The sequence below is a fragment of the Somniosus microcephalus genome, unplaced genomic scaffold, assembly GCF_052327205.1.
Source record: "Somniosus microcephalus isolate GS21.2 unplaced genomic scaffold, FLI_Smic_1.0 scaffold1227, whole genome shotgun sequence".
NCBI classification, from domain to species: domain Eukaryota; kingdom Metazoa; phylum Chordata; class Chondrichthyes; order Squaliformes; family Somniosidae; genus Somniosus; species Somniosus microcephalus.
This window is the reverse complement of record NW_028226414.1, coordinates 1-19,603: the sequence shown is the minus strand read 5'-3', so window position 1 is coordinate 19,603 and position 19,603 is coordinate 1. Positions and strand designations below refer to the sequence as shown.

At 43.4% G+C, this 19,603-nt stretch overlaps 1 protein-coding gene across 2 annotated transcripts in view; it reads right to left on the bottom strand.

The window, feature by feature from the left end:
- LOC147080693 (ubiquitin-conjugating enzyme E2 D2-like) overlaps window positions 1–19,267 on the bottom strand; it is a 34,859-nt gene extending 15,592 nt beyond the window's left edge. The window contains exons 1-4 of one of the 2 annotated variants that reach the window (XM_085981113.1): window positions 19,175–19,267; window positions 19,018–19,095; window positions 14,828–14,933; window positions 3,228–3,321 (exon numbers count right to left, since the gene is read on the bottom strand). In XM_085981113.1, coding sequence (XP_085837239.1) covers window positions 3,228–3,321; window positions 14,828–14,933; window positions 19,018–19,095; window positions 19,175–19,183 — 287 coding nt within the window. In that variant the 5' untranslated portion in view covers window positions 19,184–19,267. The remainder of the gene's footprint in view (window positions 1–3,227; window positions 3,322–14,827; window positions 14,934–19,017; window positions 19,096–19,174) is intronic. The other variant, XM_085981114.1, reaches the window with a different exon arrangement.
- Window positions 19,268–19,603: the final 336 nt, after the last annotated feature.

Below are 19,603 nucleotides of genomic sequence, written 5' to 3'. Positions count from 1 at the left end.
CAATGGAGAGTCAGAGAACCCGACACACTTACCTGACGTGATCTGAGCGAAGGGAACCTTGTGGAAAAGTTGGAAAAATGGCTAGGTGGTAAAATGCTGTTCAACTATCTTTAAAGACCTTTATAACTATCTCAATTGGCTGACCTGCCGCTTAGTGCCGGGTATGCTTAGCGCAGGCTGACCCGGCACTTGGGATACTGACAGGGAGGCGGGTTCAGAGCGGGATCCCGACCCGCTGTCGATCTTTTAAATTTTGACAGTGGACCCGCCTCCAAATGCCAGCAAAATTCTGGCCAAGCAGATGACCAAAGGCTTGGTCAAAGAGGTAGGTATTAAGGAGCAATATACAGGAAACTTTCTGGTATCTGGCACTGACTGGACCGAGCTGGTGCCGTTAGATCAAAACTGCTTAACAACAGCTTCAAAACAGTCGGCTGCAGCTGCAAGCGTCTCTAGCTGAAGCTGTTGCTTAGCTACAGACCTTGCAGAGCCTGATTGGGGGAAAAAAAGCAACGAGAAGTAAAAAAGCTTATAGAAAACGGCTCCTGAATTTTGCCGGTAGATAGAGCTTTCTGGACTTTTAACCTCCGGTTAAACAAAAGTTTCCTGTAAGGAGTAAAGAGAGGTGAAGAGGCAGAGTGTTTTAGGGAGGGAATTCCAGAGCTTAGGGCCTAGGCAACTGAAGGCATGGCCGCCAATGGTGGCGAGATTAAAACCAGGGATGAGCAAGAGGCCAGAATTGGAATGCAGAGATCTCGGAGGGTTGTGGGGTTGGAGGAGGTTACAGAGATAGGGAGGGGGGAGGCCATGGAGGGATTTGAAAACATGGATGGGAATTTTAAAAATCCAGGCGTTGCTTAACCGGGAGCCAATTATAGTTGTAATTAAAATTTTCAAGCATAGCATTTTACATCGTTTCTTGGCAAGGGGATCTAATTATAAGTTATCACTTTAATCTTGTAAAATTCTTAAACTAATCGTTTTATTTAAAATTTCACATTGTAGCATTTTGGGGGCATTTACCACCGATAATAGCCATGACCAGCACCTGCCCAAAAAAGCCCCCAATGGCACCTACAACACTGATCTGAGCTTCACTTCAAACCAGGCAAGACTGCATTGACAGACATCAAGACATAATGCAAGAGGAAATTTGACAAGGAACCCCATTCAGCACAATCCGTTCCATCCAATCCAATTAGCACCACTAGGATCCACAGCATCAGCTGCAGATACATTGACCGATTCCACTAAGCAGACAATGTCCAGTACTAACCACCCGAGTGTCAGAAGCAGAAGACTAACCATTGTTCCAAAGTGCTTTACCAGCACCAAAACTATTTTTCCAAAGCATGCAGCTCTATCCAAGAATGTTAACCAGACTCAGTGCAGGCAATCACTGGTTGCCCTCAGGGTCACCACCCACCCTTTGATTCAGCCCAGAACTGCAAGGGTCAACTGTGTTGGCCCCATTTAATATTCAGGCCATGCTATCTCAATCAGCATTAGCTGTAGACCCCTCTGTACCGAGACACATGACAATCGTAGCTTGATCACCCAAAACAAAGTGGCGAAGATCTTTTGTCAACCCATTTCCAGTTTCACAACATCTAGGTACACTCCTGCTCCAAAGTAATGTCTGGAATCGGGATGGTACTCCAGAGCACCTTTTTTGTCCAGTCACTACCTGTATACCTCAGTATTGTTGGGGTGCGGATGGTGGGCATTCAAGCCACACAGCCGAGTCCCCATTTCCAACGGTACCCCCTGAAGCAAGCTGGCAGGTGAATCCCTGCTCATTACAGATCCATTTTACAATCAAGCATGTTAGTAGTAACCTTACTTTCATTTAATTTCTGAAAACATCCTTGGGGATGGTTAATCTGGGAACCTGGAACAGTGCAAGTGACTTTCCTGCTAGGGTCTTCTCAGAGGCAGGCATTGTTCCTGATCGAGGTGGTCCTTCAGAAAGCACTGCTGCAGTGGACACTGTGGGCTCAGGAGCCAGGCCAGTACTTGTGAATATTGCACCGCTGGCTTGCTCTCAGCCAAGATTGTCAGGTGACCTTTAGGATCAGTCACAACTTTTCTGGGTGCTTTTTAATGGACAAACAGAGACACTAGACACCTATACCACCAACAGAATCTCTAGACGATTCTTGAACCAGACTAGGCATCCACTTCCACAGGCCTAGAAACTGACCACAGCAGCAGTCCCTACTTAGAAAGCAATGCAGAGTATTTGGTCAATGCACCAATGAACACTTAAGCACCAAGGCAATTCAGGGTCCTTGGAATCGAGACAACAAAAGTTTGGTCAAAGTCTTTTTCACCAAAGCAACAGCAACCAATACCCACAAATAGAATCACATGCCCCACAAATGAGTGGTGCAAATGCCACAGGATCCGAGATGAACAGGACCTCCCAGAGACTCAATATTTCACTGGAAGATTTTCCCCAAGCAGCTTGGTCTTTTGAAGACAGCTCCCAGTGGCAAAGGCAGTGCTAACAAACATTTACAGATGCCTGCCAGCACTTGCAGACACACTAAAAACCTTTGTGGAAGAAGGAATACTTATAAACCTTGGCCTACATGAGAGCCAGAGGACTGTATGAAGCTGGTTGAGACAGCGGAGGGGGGTATAGAAAAAGTTGCACATTTTGAAACAGATCGCTTTTGAATACAGAACGATCAGTGGGATAGGTAACTGGAAACAGCTGTAATTTGGACAAATGGACATGCCAGATGGACAGCCATTAGGCAACCTAGCTAGAACTGAACTTTTGCAAGAACCAAATCAAGGTGCCATGACTGGACAAAGAGTATGCCTCATTACCCAAGCTTCTGTCCAAAATACTAAAACTTACACAGCAACCAACCTTAGCTGAATTTTAGACCATCTTAAGTAGACTTAATATACTTTTCCCCTATTCCAGATTAGAGATAATATACGCAACAGGTACTCCAGTGCAGCTTACAGCGCCAAATGGTGACCCACAGCAACGGAGTTGTTACTGTGCCGAGAGGCCATGTCAAATACATTTTAAAAAAATGACTATTTAATCTCAGTGAAGTTTTACCATTTTGTATTTGGCATCCAAAACATTAAATTTTACACATAAAAGTCATTTATCACTGCATAAAGTGGGATTGTAAGACTGCACACTTAAAATGTTAAATCAAAGTTTCCTGACATTGAACAATGCTACCTTTAAGGATACTCACTTTTCCCTATCTGTTTTGTAGATACGTGCGATCTCTGGCACTAGCGGGTCATCAGGGTTTGGATCACATAACAGTGAACAAATGGACAATAGAACTGCAAAAGAAAGATGCATAAGCAATTGAGTTTAATTTTTCAATCAGTATACTTCTGACACATTTACTGTTTGCTCGAGTTTGAAGTTATCTTCCTCTGAATATGAAACCCAACTGGTTGTGCAAGAAAAACCTCTCTATAAAGTTGAACAACATCCAAGTCAACATTTCCTATTCAGAATGTTCTTGTAGTCTTGTGCAAATTAAATATGAATGTCAAAGATTAGTATTTACCAGCACGTCAGCACTCGCTGGTTAAAATATACTGGAAAAAACAGGAAAATTGAAAAACGAGTCGATATTCCGTCAAAGGTTATTGTCCCAATTCACTTACTGTGCCTCCCAATGTCCCTTTGAAGGATTTTGCTTCCAAAGTAATTGAACACAGCTCAGAACAGATTCCAAGAGATTTCATTAACAAGTGTTCACCAAGCGCAATTACTCAGTTGCAAGTTGAGCTACAGAATGTCTTAGAACCAACCAATTTGTCATGCAACATGTACAGTTGACTTGAAATTCAATGTTATATAGCAGAATGAGCCTCAGCCCACTGCAAGTTCATAAAATCATAGAATAGAATCATAGAAAGTTACAGCACGGAAGGAGGCCATTCGGCCCATCGTGTCCGTGCCGGCCAACAAAGAGCTCTATCCAGCCTAATCCCACTTCCCAGCTCTAGGTCCGTAGACCTGCAGGTTACAGCATCCCAAGCGCACATCCAAGTACTTTTTAAATGTGGTTAGGGTTCCTGCCTCTACCACCCTTTCAGGCAGTGAGTCCCAGACCCCCACCACCCTCTGGGTGAAGAAATTTCCCCTCAAACCCCCTCTAAAACTTCCAATTACTTTAAATCTGTGCCCCCTGGTTTTTGACCCCTCTGCTAAGGGAAATAGGTCCTTTCCATCCACTTTATCTATGCCCCTCAATTTTATACACCTCAATAAGGTCTCCCCTCAGCCTCCTCTGTTCCAAGGGAAACAGACCCAGCCTATCCAGTCTTTCCTCATAGCGAAGATTCTCTACTCCCAGTAACATTCTTGTAAATCTCCTCTGTACCCTCTCTAGTGCAATCACATCTTTCCTGTAATGTGACCAGAACTGCACGCAGTACTCTAGCTGAGGCCTAACTAGTGTTTTATACAGTTGAAGCATAACCCCCCCTGCTCTTGTATTCTATGCCATGGTTAATAAAGGCAAGCATTCCTAATGCCTTCTTAACCACCTTATCTACCTGGCCTGCTACCTTCAGGGATCTGTGGACATGCACTCCAAGGTCCCTTTGTTCCTCTACACTACTCAGTGTCCTACCATTTAATGTGTATTCCCTTTCCTTGTTAGCCCTCCCCAAATGCATTACCTCACACTTCTCCGGATTGAATTCCATTTGCCACTGTTCTGTCCACCTGACCAATTTATTGATACCTTCCTGCAGTCTACAGCTTCCTTCTTCAGTATCAACCACTCAGCCCATTTTAGTATCATCTGCAAACTTCTTAATCATACCCTCTATATTCAAGTCTAGATCATTGATATATACTGCAAGAAGCAAGGGACCTAGTACTGAGCCCTGCGGAACCCCACTGGAAACAGCCTTCCAGTCACAAAAACACCCATCAACCATTACCCTCTGCTTCCTGTCTCCGAGCCAGTTTTGAATCCAACTTGACACTTTGCCTTGGATCCATGGGCTTTTAACTTAGTGACCAGTCTGCCATGTGGAACCTTGTCAAAAAAGCCTTGCTAAAGTCCATATAAACTACATCAAATGCACTACCCTCATCTACCCTCCTTGTTACCTCCTCAAAAAATTCAATCAAGTTCGTCAGACACAACCTTCCCTTAACAAATCTGTGCTGACTATCCTTGATTAATCCATTTCTTTCTAAATGAAGCTTTATCCTGTCCTTCAGAATTCTTTCCAATAATTTTCCCACCACCGAGGTTAGGCTGAGTTCACAGCCAGAGATACATCCCACCACCCACTTAACTGAATGTGATTCCATAATGGGTTTTCCTAAAGTTTCTTGTGCAATAAAACTGCTACTCAGACTTGCTTTGTGCAGAGAAGCTTATAGCTATGACAAAATCATTTGTTTTAATTAAAGCAAGGAGACCAGGTAAGGCCTCAGAGCGTCGGCGGGAATTTCAGCGGCAGCAGCAGGGCTATAAAAGGCTCCAGAGACCAGTTAAGGCGTACCAGTCTCCGAACTTGGAACTCAGAGGGAAGGAGAGAAGTAAAAAGAAATCGAAGTGTGACGTCACCAGAAAGCAGGTAAGTGATTGGTTGGTGAGTATATCTCTCTTTTTAAACTTAAACTCTGTGGTTTATAGTTTCTAAGGTGTGATATTCATCTAGTATCAGGGCAGAGGGTATTTAAAAATAATATTAATAAATTTAATTAATTACATAGAATGGGAGAGCAGGTGATGTGTTACTGCTGCAATATGTGGGAGCTGGTGGACACCATTGATGCTCACGGTGATCACATTTGCATTAAGTGTTGACTGCTCGAGGAATTCCGGCTCCGTGTTGATGAGCTGGAGTCCGAGCTTCAAACACTGCGACACATCAGGGAGGGGGAGAGTTACCTGGACTCTGTGTTCCAGGAAGTAGTCACACCAATTAGATTAACTAATTCAGATGTAGTCCGTGGTCAGGGACAGGAGGGTGTGACTATGAGTGAGGCAGGTACGGGGATCCAGGAGGTAGTGTTGGAAGAGCCGCAGCCCTTGTCCAACAGGTTCGAGGCTCTTACTCTGAGGACAGGAGCAGGGACTGCAGGGAAGATGAGCAACCCGGCCACAGCACCATGGAACGGGGGGCCATTCAAGTGGGGGGAGTAAAAAGAAATGTTGTAGTGGTAGGGGATAGTATCATAAGGGGGACAGATAGGGTTCTTTGCAGCCGAGAGCGAGAGTCCGGAAGGTTGTGTTGCCTGCCCGGTGCCAGGGTTAAGGACATCTCCTCTGGGCTGGAGAGAAACTTGGAGTGGGAGGGGGAGGATCCAGTTGTCGTGGTCCATGTTGATACCAACGACATAGATAGGACAAGGAAAGAGGTTCTGCTGAGGGAGTATGAGCAGCTAGGGGCCAAATTAAAAAGCAGAACCACAAGGGTAATAATCTCTGGATTACTACCTGAGCCACGAGCAAATTTGGCTAGGGTAAATAAAATCAGAGTTAAATGCATGGCTCAAAGACTGGTGTGGGAGAAATGGGTTTTGCTTCTTGGGACACTGGCACCAGTACCGGGACAGGAGAGAGCTGTTCCGTTGGGACGAACTTCACTTGACCAGTGCTGGGACTAGAATCCTGGCAAATCGAATAACTAGGGCTGTAGAGAGGGCTTTAAACTAATTAGTGGGGGGGCGGTTTCAAGAGAACGAAAAATAAAAATGTCAGCGGAGAAGGCAATAGAGCAAAGTAGCAGTGGGGAAATTAAAAACCAGAGCATGTCAGGAAGGGACAGAATATATAAAGATATAAAAGGTAAAGTAGTAAAGGGGGTAAAAGCAGGAATAAATTGTCACAAAACATATTTAAAAGTTCTTTATCTGAATGCACGCAGCATTCGTAACAAAATAGACGAGTTGACGGTACAAATAACTACACATGGGTATGATCTGATGGCCATTACATAAACATGGCTGCGAGGTGACCATGACTGGGAACTAAACATCCAGGGGTATTTGACTATTAGGAAGGACAGACAGGAAGGAAAGGGAGGTGGGGTGGCTATGTTAATCAAGGATGGAATCACTGCAATAGTGAGAAATGATATTGGGTCAAAGGATCAGGATAGTGAAACAGTTTGGGTGGAGATAAGGAATAATAAAGGGGAAAAAGTCACTAGTGGGCGTAGTCTATAGGCCTCCTAACAGTTGCAACTCTATTGGTCGGAGTATAAATCAGGAAATAATTGGGGCTTGTAATAAGGGAACAGCTATAATCATGGGAGATTTTAACTTTCATATTGACTGGACTAATCAAATTGGGCAAGGCAGCCTTGAGAAAGAGTTCATAGAGTGCATTAGGGACGGGTTCCTTGAGCAGTATGTTACTGAACCAACCAGAGGGCAGGCAATCTTAGATCTGGTCCTGTGTAATGAGACAGGATTAATTAAAAATCCTAGTAAAGGATCCCCTTGGTATGAGTGACCATAACATGGTTGAATTCCAAATTCAGTTGGAGGGTGAGAGAGTTGGATCTCAAACCAGCGTACTAAGCTTAAATAAAGGAGACTATGAAGGTATGAGAGCAGAGTTGACTAAAGTGGACTGGGAAAATAGATTAAGGTGTAAGACGGTACAGGAGCAGTGGTGCACATTCAAGGAGATATTTCACAACTTTCAAGATAAATATATTCCACTGAGGAAAAAGGGGAGTAAAAGAAAAGACAGCCATCCGTGGCTAAGTAATAAAGGATAGTATCCGACTGAAAACAAGGGCATATAAAGTAGCCAAATCTAGTGGGAGGATAGAAAATTGGGAAGCATTTAAAAGCCAGCAAAGAATAACTAAAAGATTAATTAAGAAAGGGAAGATAGATTATGAAAGTAAACTAGCAAAAAATATAAAAACAGATAGCAAGAGTTTCTACAGTTATATAAAAAGAAAAAGGGTGGCTAAAGTGAATGTTGGTCCCTTAGAGGACGAGACCGGGAAATTAGTGGTGGGGAACATGGAGATGGCAAATACGCTGAACAAATATTTTGTATCAGTCTTTACAGTAGAGGACACTAAAAATATCCCAACACTGGACAAACAGGGGGCTATTTGTGGGGGGGGGGGGGGGGGGAGGGGAGGGAGCTAAACATGATTAAAATCACTAAGGAGATGGTACTCGGTAAGATAATGGGACTTAAGGCGGATAAATCCCCTGGACCTGATGGCTTACATCCTAGGGTCTTGCAAGAAGTAGCGGTAGGGATTGCGGATGCATTGGTGGTAATTTTCCAAAACTCCCTGGATTCAGGAAAGGTCCCGGCAGATTGGAAAACTGCTAATGTAACACCCTTATTTAAAAAGGGAGGTAGACAAAAGCTTGGAAACTATAGACCAGTTAGCCTGACATCTGTGGTTGGTAAAATGTTGGAGTCCATTATTAAGGAAGCAGTAACAGGACATTTGGATAGGCATAATTTAATCGGACAGAGTCAGCATGGTTTTATGAAGGGGAAGTTATGTTTGACAAATTTGCTCGAATTCTTTGAGGGCGTAACAAACAGGGTGGATAAAGGGGAACCAGTGGATGTGGTGCATTTGGACTTCCAAAAGGCATTTGACAAGGTTCCACACAAAAGATTACTGCACAAGATAAAAAAATCACAGGATTGGGGGTAATATACTGGCATGGGTGGAAGATTGGCTATCTAACAGAAAACAGAGAGTTGGGATAAATGGTTCATTCTCGGGTTGGCAATCAGTGACTAGTGGTGTTCCGCAGGGGTCAGTGCTGGGACCCCAACTCTTTACAATCTATATTAACGATTTGGAGGAAGGGACTGAGTGCAACGTATCCAAGTTTGCCGACGATACAAAGATGGAAGGGAAAGCAGTGAGTGAGGAGGACATAAAAAACCTGCAAAAGGACAGACAGGCTAAGTGAGTGGGCAGAAATTTGGCAGATGGAATATAATGTTGGAAAGTGTGAGGTTATGCACTTTGGCAGAAAAAAATCAAAGAGCAAGTTATTATCTAAATGGAAAGAAACTGCAAAGTGCTACAGAACAAAGGGATCTGGGGGTCCTGGTGCATGAAACACAGAAGGTTAGTATGCAGGTACAGCAGGTGATCAGGAAGGCCAATGGAATCTTGGCTTTTATTGCAAGGGGGATGGAGTATAAAAGCAGGGAAGTCTTGCTTCAGTTATACAGGGTACTGGTGAGGCCACACCTGGAATACTGCATACAGTTTTGGTTTCCATATTTAAGAAAAGATATACTTGCTCTCAAGGCAGTTCAGAGAAGGTTCACTCGGTTGATTCCGGAGGTGAGGGGGTTGACTTATGAGGAAAGGTTGAGCCTCTACTCATTGGAATTCAGAAGAATGAGAGGCGATCTTATCGAAACATATAAGACTGTGAGGGGGCTTGATCGGATCGGTCATGGCCCTGTGGGTAGCGGAGCAGGCCCAGGGGCCGTGTAGCCTGATCCTGCTCCTATTTCGTGTGTCTAATTCTGTTAGATTCAGGAGATGGTTCTGTGATAGTAGACTGGCGGTTAGGATCAGATCAGCCATGATCTTACTGAATGGCGGAGCAGGCTCGAGGGGCCTATTGGCCTACTCCTGCTCCTATTTCTTATGTTATGTTCTTATGATCGGGTGGATGCGGTGAGGATCTTTCCACTGATGGGTGAGACTAGAACTAGGGGGCATAATCTTAAAATAAGGGGCTGCCGTTTCAAAACTGAGATGAGGAGAAACTTCTTCACTCAGAGGGTAGTAAATCTATGGAATTTGCTACCTCAGAGCTGTGGAAGCTGCGACATTAAATAAATTTAAAACGGAGATAGACAGTTTCCTAGCTGATGAGGGAATTAGGGGTTACGGGGAGCGGGCAGGGAAGTGGATGCGAGTCTAGGTTCGGATCAGCCATGATCCTACTGAATGGTGGAGCAGGCCCGAGGGGCCGTATGGCCTTACTCCTGCTCCTACTTATGTTCTTATGTATGATGCATTCGAGACTCAGCAACCACAAATTCTTCAGGCAAATTATACCAATTCTTTTCTCATCCCAAACACTTAATTTGGACAGATGCTGCAGCAGTTCCAAGTAACATTTTACCAATAACAAAGGTCTGAAACAGCTGGACTACAACTCGGAAGCATTTATGGTGAGCCAGTCTAGATACAGGAGAACAAATACGCAACAGCTGATTACAGGCTGCCACTTCAGGTGTCAATTTCCAACCCAATGACAACTTTGCACCAGCAGGTTTCACTGAAACTACGGTAATGGTTGAATGAGTCTACCCTGTGTTCTTATTAGCCGTACTCAACTTTCTTTTGCACTTCTGTATTTAAGAAACCACAAGCAATTTGTAAAATAAAATCTGCCACTTCAGGTCTGTGCAGAGGTGGCTGACCTCATCCCAAAGTGGAGATACAAGTGCTACAATTTACCCCAGCACCCCCCTAGACTTCACTGCAAGGGGAATAGAGAAGAACGTCAAAGTTACCACTCCCAATTTGTATCCAGCAATTACTGCTATCCTACTGGATAAGCGAGGGGAGAACTGAGCAGGTTACTGGAGAGCAAGCAGCACCTATCGAGCTCTCCCCCGTTCATGTGTCATGGCAGAAGATTGGACAGGAAAAAATAAAGTGGAATCCAGTGTGAAAACTAAGTTTGGATAGCTGCAGGTTAGATACTCAGAACGACCTCCATTTGGAATGAAGTAAAGCCGAGAGTCGTGTAGCTTTGCCATGGTAAAAATCAGATGAAAATCTATTTTATAAGCACAGAAGTACACCGTGCAATGTATTATTCTTTTGGTAACGTAGAGCAGGGTCTCTTCAAGTTCACAAAGTCTACTTGTTGACGTAGAGTGCTTTCCAGGAGATATATGGGTTAATTGTTTGGTCGACGAACTTTGCAAATTAGAATGTGCTCATACTTGACCGTTCATTGTTAAGATTGTTTTGTATCTCTTGGCAGTCCAACACTACTCTTCACTAATTACTACTGGTGTGTCTCCCATGCCATTGCTCAGCGATGTGGAGGTTACAGTGCTCGAATAGGAAGGTTTGGTTTGTTAGAGAAAGGAATATAGTGGGGGCAATATTCCTGTATTTTCTGGGGGCTGCGCAGCCCATTCAAAAGTACGCGCATGCACGGTTTTTGCAATTTAAAAGACAGCTCACCAGCTGCATGAGACCCCTGGAGCACACCTTAAAGGGAACTTGGGGGGGGGGGGGGGGGGGGGAAGTGTGTAATTTAGGGGACGTGGATTATTAATTTGTTTAGATACTGTGTACTTTGAATTGAAGAAAAATAAAACTTGAAGTTGAAGCAAGGGTTAGGAAATTAAAATATTAAAAGATATGAATAGATGAAAATTAAAATTGTGCTTTTCCCCCAAAATATATAAAAAATATAGTATTTGCTTCCTCTGGGTCAGAATTTCTGCTGTAGTCCCCATGGTTGGTTGGGGTGTGGCGGGTGTAGAGCTACGTCTGTATCCTCACTGTGATGCTGGGAGGTGTCGGGCACCGTCTCCAGCCTCATACTGTGGTGACTCAAGCAGAAGCGGCATCACAGCTGTGAAGGAAGGGAAGAGGGACAGCAAATAATAGGGGAAGCATAGATGAAGGTGAATGTCATCAAGGGGAGGTGAAAGAAAAGCAGGCACTGGGAGGGGCGAGACTTAGCGTGTCTGACAGGCACTGGGGGTTGGGGAGGGGAGGCGGCGGGAGAAGGGAGAAATGTTAGCCAGGTCTGGGACCGTTTAAACACAGGGACAAGTAAAATGTTATATTGTCTGTGTTAGTGTGTCCTTTTATAGCTGCAGATTCTTGCTGCAAGTCGAGCTGCAGATCAGAACCCTGACTTTGGTTATTAACAAATCAATTAAGAAGTTGTGACACATTAACAAATTGACAGCAATTGCAGGAAACAAAAAAAAGCAAATTACAGGAAACTTTCTGGTATCCGGCACTGATGGGACCGAGCTGGTGCCGTAACATCAAAAGTGCCGGACATACCAGAGTTAATGTTGAAACATACGGAACTGAGAAGCTCCGTGTGAATCAACAAACCCTGTTGCTTAGCAACAGCTTCAAAACAATCGGCTGCAGCTGCAAGCTTCTCTAGCTGAAGCTGTTGCTATAGCTACAGACCTTGCAGCGCTTGACTGGGGGGAAAAAAAAAGCAACGAGAACTAAAAAAATAGAAAACGGCTCCTGATTTTTGCCGTTAGATCGAGTATTCCGGACATATAACCTCCGGATAAACCAAAGTTTCCTGTACCCTAATTTCGGGAATCACGTTGTTTAAAAATGTTAAACTTCTCTACATTTACACCTAACTTGGGAGTTATTCAATTGTTTAAGTTTGATTAAACTGACTTGTCTGTGGTCTGCTGCAGCTACTGAGATAGTGGAAGTCAGGGCTGGAGGTCAAATGGCAAGAATGACCCAGTCAGGGGCGGTAGACTAGATGTGCCTAGTAAATTTGACTATGATTAGATGTAAATAAAGTATTAGAGACATGTTACACAAAAGTGTTATGGAATTGTGCAATGGCACACAGAACTGAAAAACCTGGAAAGGGGAAGGTTTCTTGTAGTAAAACACAAATAATGATGCTCTTATTTGTAAAGTGCCCCAAGGTTCTTTACAAAAACTTGCAATAATTGACAATGCCTCCAGTTTGTGTAAACATTTTGTAATAATTCAAAGGAACTGTACTTCAAATTAGACAAAAGAAACCAGATTACAGGAAACTTTCTGGTATCCGGCACTGACGGGACCGAGCTGGTGCCGTTAGATCAAATCTGCCGTATAAACCAGCGGCAATGTTAAAACATACAGCTTTTCAGCTCCGTGTGAATCAACAAACCCTGTTGCTTAGCAACAGCTTCAAAATAGTCGGCTGCAGCTGCAAGCGTCTCTAGCTGAAGCTGTTGCTTAGCTACAGACCTTGCAGAGCCTGACTGGGGAAAAAAAAAAAACAACAAGTAGTAAAAAAACCTTATAGAAAACGGCTCCTGAATTTTGCCGGTAGGTAAGAGCTTTCCGGACTTTTAACCTCCGGTTAAGCGAAAGTTTCCTGTAGTTTGTTCCCATAAACTGGCTACCAGTCGAGATGATTTACAGTTTAATCTCAACCATTTGCTGCCTTTTATGGACTTCGTTTCCAGTGAAATCAAAAGTTCAAAATTAAAACTTACCATCCATTTTATTTAGGCTTAGTTTAGAGCGAACTTTTGCAAAGCTACTGAAAATTGTTCATTATTTCATCAATTTACAAAGTTTTCATCCAACTTATTAATTCAGTGGGGAATTTTTCTTAAGTTTAGTTTTCAAAAAGCAGATGTTTTAATGACCAAAGGAAAGTCTATATCAAAGTTTTAATGCAAACTCCCCTTTTCCCCTACAAAACAAATCTCAGATGGTTTACTTGCACCAGATGGCTAAACAAAATTGGTGACAAGATTCTAAACTTAACATATTCTAATGTTGGTCATATTGACTTGAGTGCTCGGGAAATACATTTTCACCATCAGCGTCAGGCACTCTCAAGTTAGGTACAGCACAGGCCAAATGCAGAGCAGGCTTCCTGCTGTTTGGACAATGCACCCCGATCACAACCCAGGAATACCTTGGATACGAGTTTCAGGTTCGACAAGACGAAGTAACATGGCTGTTCCCCACAAGAGCTTTTTTAATATATAAAATTGCTATTCCAGCAAGTCAGAATTTAAAGAATATACAATACAAGCCACTTAATCATAACACCATGTCAACTAACATTTCTGCCCAAGAGAAGTGGATTATTTTGTATAAATTTCATGCATGTTATATAATTACTGTTGTAAAGTTATAAAAGTTAAGTGTAAGAACGAAGCACTTCTAAAGTTTAAACTACACTTCAACGAAAAACTTATGACCTTCCATTTTGATTGCAAAATAGCAGTCAGTAAAGGCAGTTTTACCCACTGACACAAATTAATTAACACAGCAGTGGACACCAGGAGGTAATGCATCAGCTGCTGCGGTACCACGTAACAAAATGGACTAAGATTCAGTCTGATGCTCAGCGAATGCCATAGCCAGTTCATTTGTAAACTCTGCAAAATTAGACTCATCAGCATTCATGCTGCCAAACTCTGCAACATCCATATCTTTCACAAATGCTGCACCAGCCGAGGCAGCGATCTCTCTAGGATCTCAATGTAAAGCCAAACATGCTAAAATAGTTCTGCAATGTGGATGGTTTTGCTCAGTTCCAAGCACAGCGTAGCGTGCAACTCACTTCCAGCAGGACAACTTTCCCAGCTTTGCTGTCGGGTGCCCTACTTCTGTTTGGATAATAAAAGGAATTTCTGCCAGGCTCGACACGACAGCCAGCTATCAATGAATTGAACGTTCCAATTCTGTCTGCATGGCCAACTCTTGTGCTTTCTTTAGCATGGGTGCAGACACTCTGGCTCCCTTAACATGGGCTTGCTAGAACCAAAGGAGTCCTTCTCCCAACTCTCGCAGCTCCAGAGAGGCCACATTTATTTTCCCATTCCCTGCTTTAATTACCCTCCCAGTTTGCCTCTTAAAAATATTGGCAATGCAGCAACATTACCAAGCCACCACGGTTTCTAGCACTGTAACTCATTTCCTCCAGGGAGTTCAATAAGCAGGCAACGGTCAAAGTGCAGCCGATTGTTGCAGGATCATCTTTGTACTCTGCCAACTATTAGGACCAATAGAAGCCACTTTGCCTGGAAAGTGCTAGGTGTTATAGATTGCGTCCTTCAAAAATCAACATAAAAAGTGAGGTTCACTGTACCTTTAGAAATAGTTAATGCAGGGGACCATTGTGATCTTAGAATATCGAGACAGATGCTGCCATTACTGTTAATATTTGGATGATAAATTCTTGTAGTAAATGCAACCTGCAAGAAAGAGAGAAAGTTACTCAACCAGCACCAACGTAGGCCACAACACACACGCCAAGTTTGCTCTGGTACTATTTTTAGAATAACCAATTAAACCATCAACGTCAATGCTTCACTGTAAATGTGAAAATTAAGAGCTCATTAACCACTGTCAAACACCATCCACAAACTAAAAAAAAACTCAGTTGTCTAGATATAAAAGTTTAGTTGCCACAATCCACATACAAGTCACAACTGAACAGTCTTAAAAAAACAAAGTTAGTTCCAAAATTTGAGACCATCTTGACGGTACTGAAAAAGGAGAAGCAGCTAATCTGGGGAAACGTGCAATTAGCCACCCATTGACTTCAAGATCGATTCCTGACCAGAGTATCTGAGCAGTGGCCTTGTTTAGCTCCTAACCTAGCTTGCTATACATGACACACATGCTCCAGGTCGCAGTCCACCCATGAGATCAGCTAGTATTTTACAAAAGGGTAACATACAACTGGGATCAAGACCATTTTTAATCTCAGGACACACACATCTACAATCTTCTCAAGCTTCACTCTATTCAGAGCAACAGAACCGAATTACTAGAATCTAAAGCTATAGAATTCTTGTTTTTTCACTCCACAAAAGGGTTCTCTGCAGGTCACTTCATGCAGTGATCTGATCCAGGGTTTCTGTCAGTCACTTTTCAGTTGGAGCACTCCAGTTTTCCCTCCGTAAAGAAAGACATCGACAGAACTTCAACACCTTTGCCTCAAGGTTGGGAAACACAAAAATGAACCCAAATCCCTCTACTCCACTGCACAGTCAAAATGATTCTGAAATTCAATGATATTTCCAGGTCAAATGCAGAGTAGCATCCCAAAATGTAGAACATTTGTTTAAAAGCAAGCCAGGTTAGCGCTAAACATTATAGCTCTGCTCGAGATCCCAGATATCTGCATAAACATAAGAAATAGGAGCAGGAGTAGGCCATTCGGCCCTTTGCGCCATTCAATGAGATCATGGCTGATCTTCTGCATCAATTCCATTCACCGACCCCATCGCCATATCCCTTTACTCGTCAGAAATCTATCGCCTTCTGTTTTGAATATACCCAATGATTGAGCCTCCACAGCCCTCTGAGGTAGAGAATTCCAAAGATTCACCACCCTGTGTGAGAAGAAATTTCTTCTCATCCCAGTCCTGAATGGCCTACCCTTTATCCTGAGGCTGTGGCCCCTGGTTCTAGACTCCCCAGCCAATGGAAACATTCTCCCAGCATCCACCCTACCAAGCCTTGTAATAATTTTGAATGCTTCAATGAGATCCCCTCTCATTCTTCTGAATTCAAGAGAATACAGGCCTAGTTTACTCAATCTCTTCTCATACGACAGTCCCGCCATCCCAGGAATCAATCTTGTGAACCTTCGATGCACTCCCTCTATGGCAAGTAGATCACCAAGACACTTGACAATTAAAGGGCCTGGTAAACCCTTTATAATGAGTGAGGAACAAAAGTTCTATAGCATCCAACTCCAGGAATTGGGTTCTGTTACTCTTAAGTGTCAGCCTTGGTTCAGTGGTAGCACTCTTGCCTCAGTTAGAAGGTTGGGCGTTCAAGTCCCACTCCAGAGACTCCGAGCACATAATCTAAGCTGGCACACTACTGGGTACAGCAGCACAGTGTTTGTGTTACTGGACTAGCGATCCAGAGGCCTGGACTAGCGATCCAGAGGCCTGGACTAATGATCCAGAGACACGAGTTCAAATCCCACCACACGCAGCTGGGGAATTTAAATTCAGTTAATTAAATAAATCTGGAATAAAAAGCTAGTATCAGTAATGGTGACCAAACCCGTCTGGTTCACTAAGTGACTCCAGACCCACAGCGATGTGGCGGACTCTTAACTGCCCTCTGAAATGGCCAAGCAAGCCACTCACTTGTAAAGGCGGCTCACCTTCTCAAGGGCAATTAGGGATCAGCACTAAATGCTGGCCTTGCCAACGACGCCCACATCCCATGAACGAATTTTTAAAAAAAACTTGAGTACAGTACTGAGGAAGCACTGCACGGTCAGAGGTGCCGTCTTTTGGATGTTTTAGGTGGACATAAAAAATCCCACGGCATTATTTGAAAAAGAGTGGGAGAGTTCGTCTGGTGTCCAGGCTGACACTTTTCCCTCAAGTACCACAACAATATTGTGGCGCAATAGATTTCTAGACACAAAAAGGCATCAAGGGGTATGGGGAGAGAGCGGGAATATGGTATTGAGATAGAGGGTCAGCCATGATCATAGTGAATGGCGGAGCAGGCTCGAAGGGCCGACTCCTGCTCCTATTTTTCTATGTTTCTATTAGTCAATTCTCTCACTGCTGTGGGATCGTTTGGGTGAAACTGGCTGCTGTGTCTGCCTACCTTAAAACAGTAACTACACTTCAAAAGTACTTCACTGGCTGTGAAATTCTTTAGGACAACTTGGAAGGTACAATATAAATGTAAGTTTGTTCCATCTTTAAACAGAGTGGAAGTTGAGAAATCTATCGGCATCTGTAGCCAGAAATAAAAATAGCCTGGTTGTAGGTAACTTTAGAAAACACTAGCTGATTTCACAGTCTGCGACCTGGAGTAAAGTTGTAATGTTTGGCGCCTGATCTGGATTGACCTGTAAGGCTCTGGTATGGTAGGTACTGCCGAGAATGAAATGATCTAAAATAAATACTGACGTTAAAATGGTTCTGTAAGTAACCTATTGGATTAAAGAATGTCTACTGTAGCACTAAGCCACACCCATTGGCAAGGCTTGTGCTAGCTGATCGCAAACAGGTGAGGGCTTGGTTCCTGCAATTCTCGGTTAAAAAAGACTTGCATTTATATAGCGCCTTTCACAACCACCGGACATCTCAAAGCGCTTTACAGTCAATTAAGTACTTTTGAAGTGGAGTCACTGTTGTAATGTGCGAAACGCAGCAGCCAATTTGCGTTCAGCAAGCTCCCACGAACAGCAATGTGATAAAATCCAGATAATTTGTTATGTTGGTTGAGGGATAAATATTGGCTAGGACACTGGGGATAACGCCCCATCTCTTCTTCAAAATAGTGCCGTGGGATCTTTTACGTCCACCCGAGAGCGCAGACGGGACCTTGGTTCAACATCTCATCTGAAAGACGGCACCTCCGACAGTGCAGCACTCCCCTGGAGTGTCAGCCTAGATTTATGTGCTCAAGTCCCTGGAGTGGGACTTGAACCCACAGCCTTCTGACTCAGAGGCAAGTGTACTACCAACTGAGCCACAACTGACAGGACGGAGCCCAGGTACTGCTCCCAATGGTTAGCCAGCAACTTCTACTAGCATCGGTGACACCTGACGGGGGCAGAATCTGGTTCAGCTGTGAAGTCTTCTATTGTCAAATAGCCACTGGCCAGCTTCACAGGGACTGCGTGGCTCCTGAAGGACCATCAGCACCCATGGAAGCGTACACTGAAAATAATCATTGCCTTTGGAAAGTAGCTGAAGAAAATCACTTCAAAAAGCACAAAGCCTAAATCATTAGCTTCTTCCCTTCAAGTGGGAAAAGATGCATCACAAAGTAAAGACTGCGACAGCCAACTTTCGCATTAACTACTTTAAATGAGTGCAAAATATTGTGCATTCATGTCAATCAGATCGTGGAATCTTGTCAATCTTGAATGTTAATTCTATAACTCAAGTGCTTTCCTAAAAGGATAAAGCAGCATGTGGAATACATCTCTTCCAGTATCTAAATATTGAAAAGGGTACAGGCACACAGCAGGAGACAAGTTCCATCAGGAACTCGAAGAGGATGTGAACCAGCGACAGCCAGGGGAACATGGGGAGCATTCCATTACCTAGCAGGTTAGTTGCAAGAACCATAAATGGCCCATTTTCCAAGCAACTATATTGGGAAATTTAAGAAACAGGCATGCAACGATGTCCCCCTCAGTTCAGTCATTAGAATATATCTGCTTCTTATTCCTCCTCACCCAATGCTCACATCTAACACTGAATTTGTCAGAGTACTCAAATAGTAAAATTTTAGGCAACAGTTTGACTGCCAATAGTGATGGGCGTCAATAGCTCGACTTGCCTTAGGTGGTTTGAATGGGTAGTCTGTAGGAAAGTGAATGGTCAAGAAGAAGACTCCACCCTGATACGGACTGTCGTTCTGTTGCGAGAGAAATAAAAATTAATTTTACAATTCCTTAATAATAAACTCGTGTATCAAACTTTGAACAAATACTTACAGGTCCCATGATTGTGGCTTGCCAGTGAAACACTAAAAGAAAGAAACACTGGCCATTAGTATGAAATACAAATCAGATTGGACTGTTGCATGCTCCATTAGCCAAGAGAGAGAGATGATGTGAAACAATTACTGGATTTGTACAGTTGGATCCTAAATTTAATCGTGTTTAGTCTAAAGACAGGATGGCAAACTGCGCAACACTGAAATGTGCCACAAACTGGGGGCACTGGCTTTCAGTTTATGCTCAATTAACATCGCACATTCTCCAAGTGGTGGGTAGGCACTTACCTGAAAGGGACCGTCTTTTCTAGCCACCCAACCAGAACAGTGTCAGCAAATATTTAAAACAGTCAACATCCAGAGTGCGTCACAAGGGAGATTATTTACGAGTCCAAGAACGAAACCGTAAAACGGGTCACATTTAAAA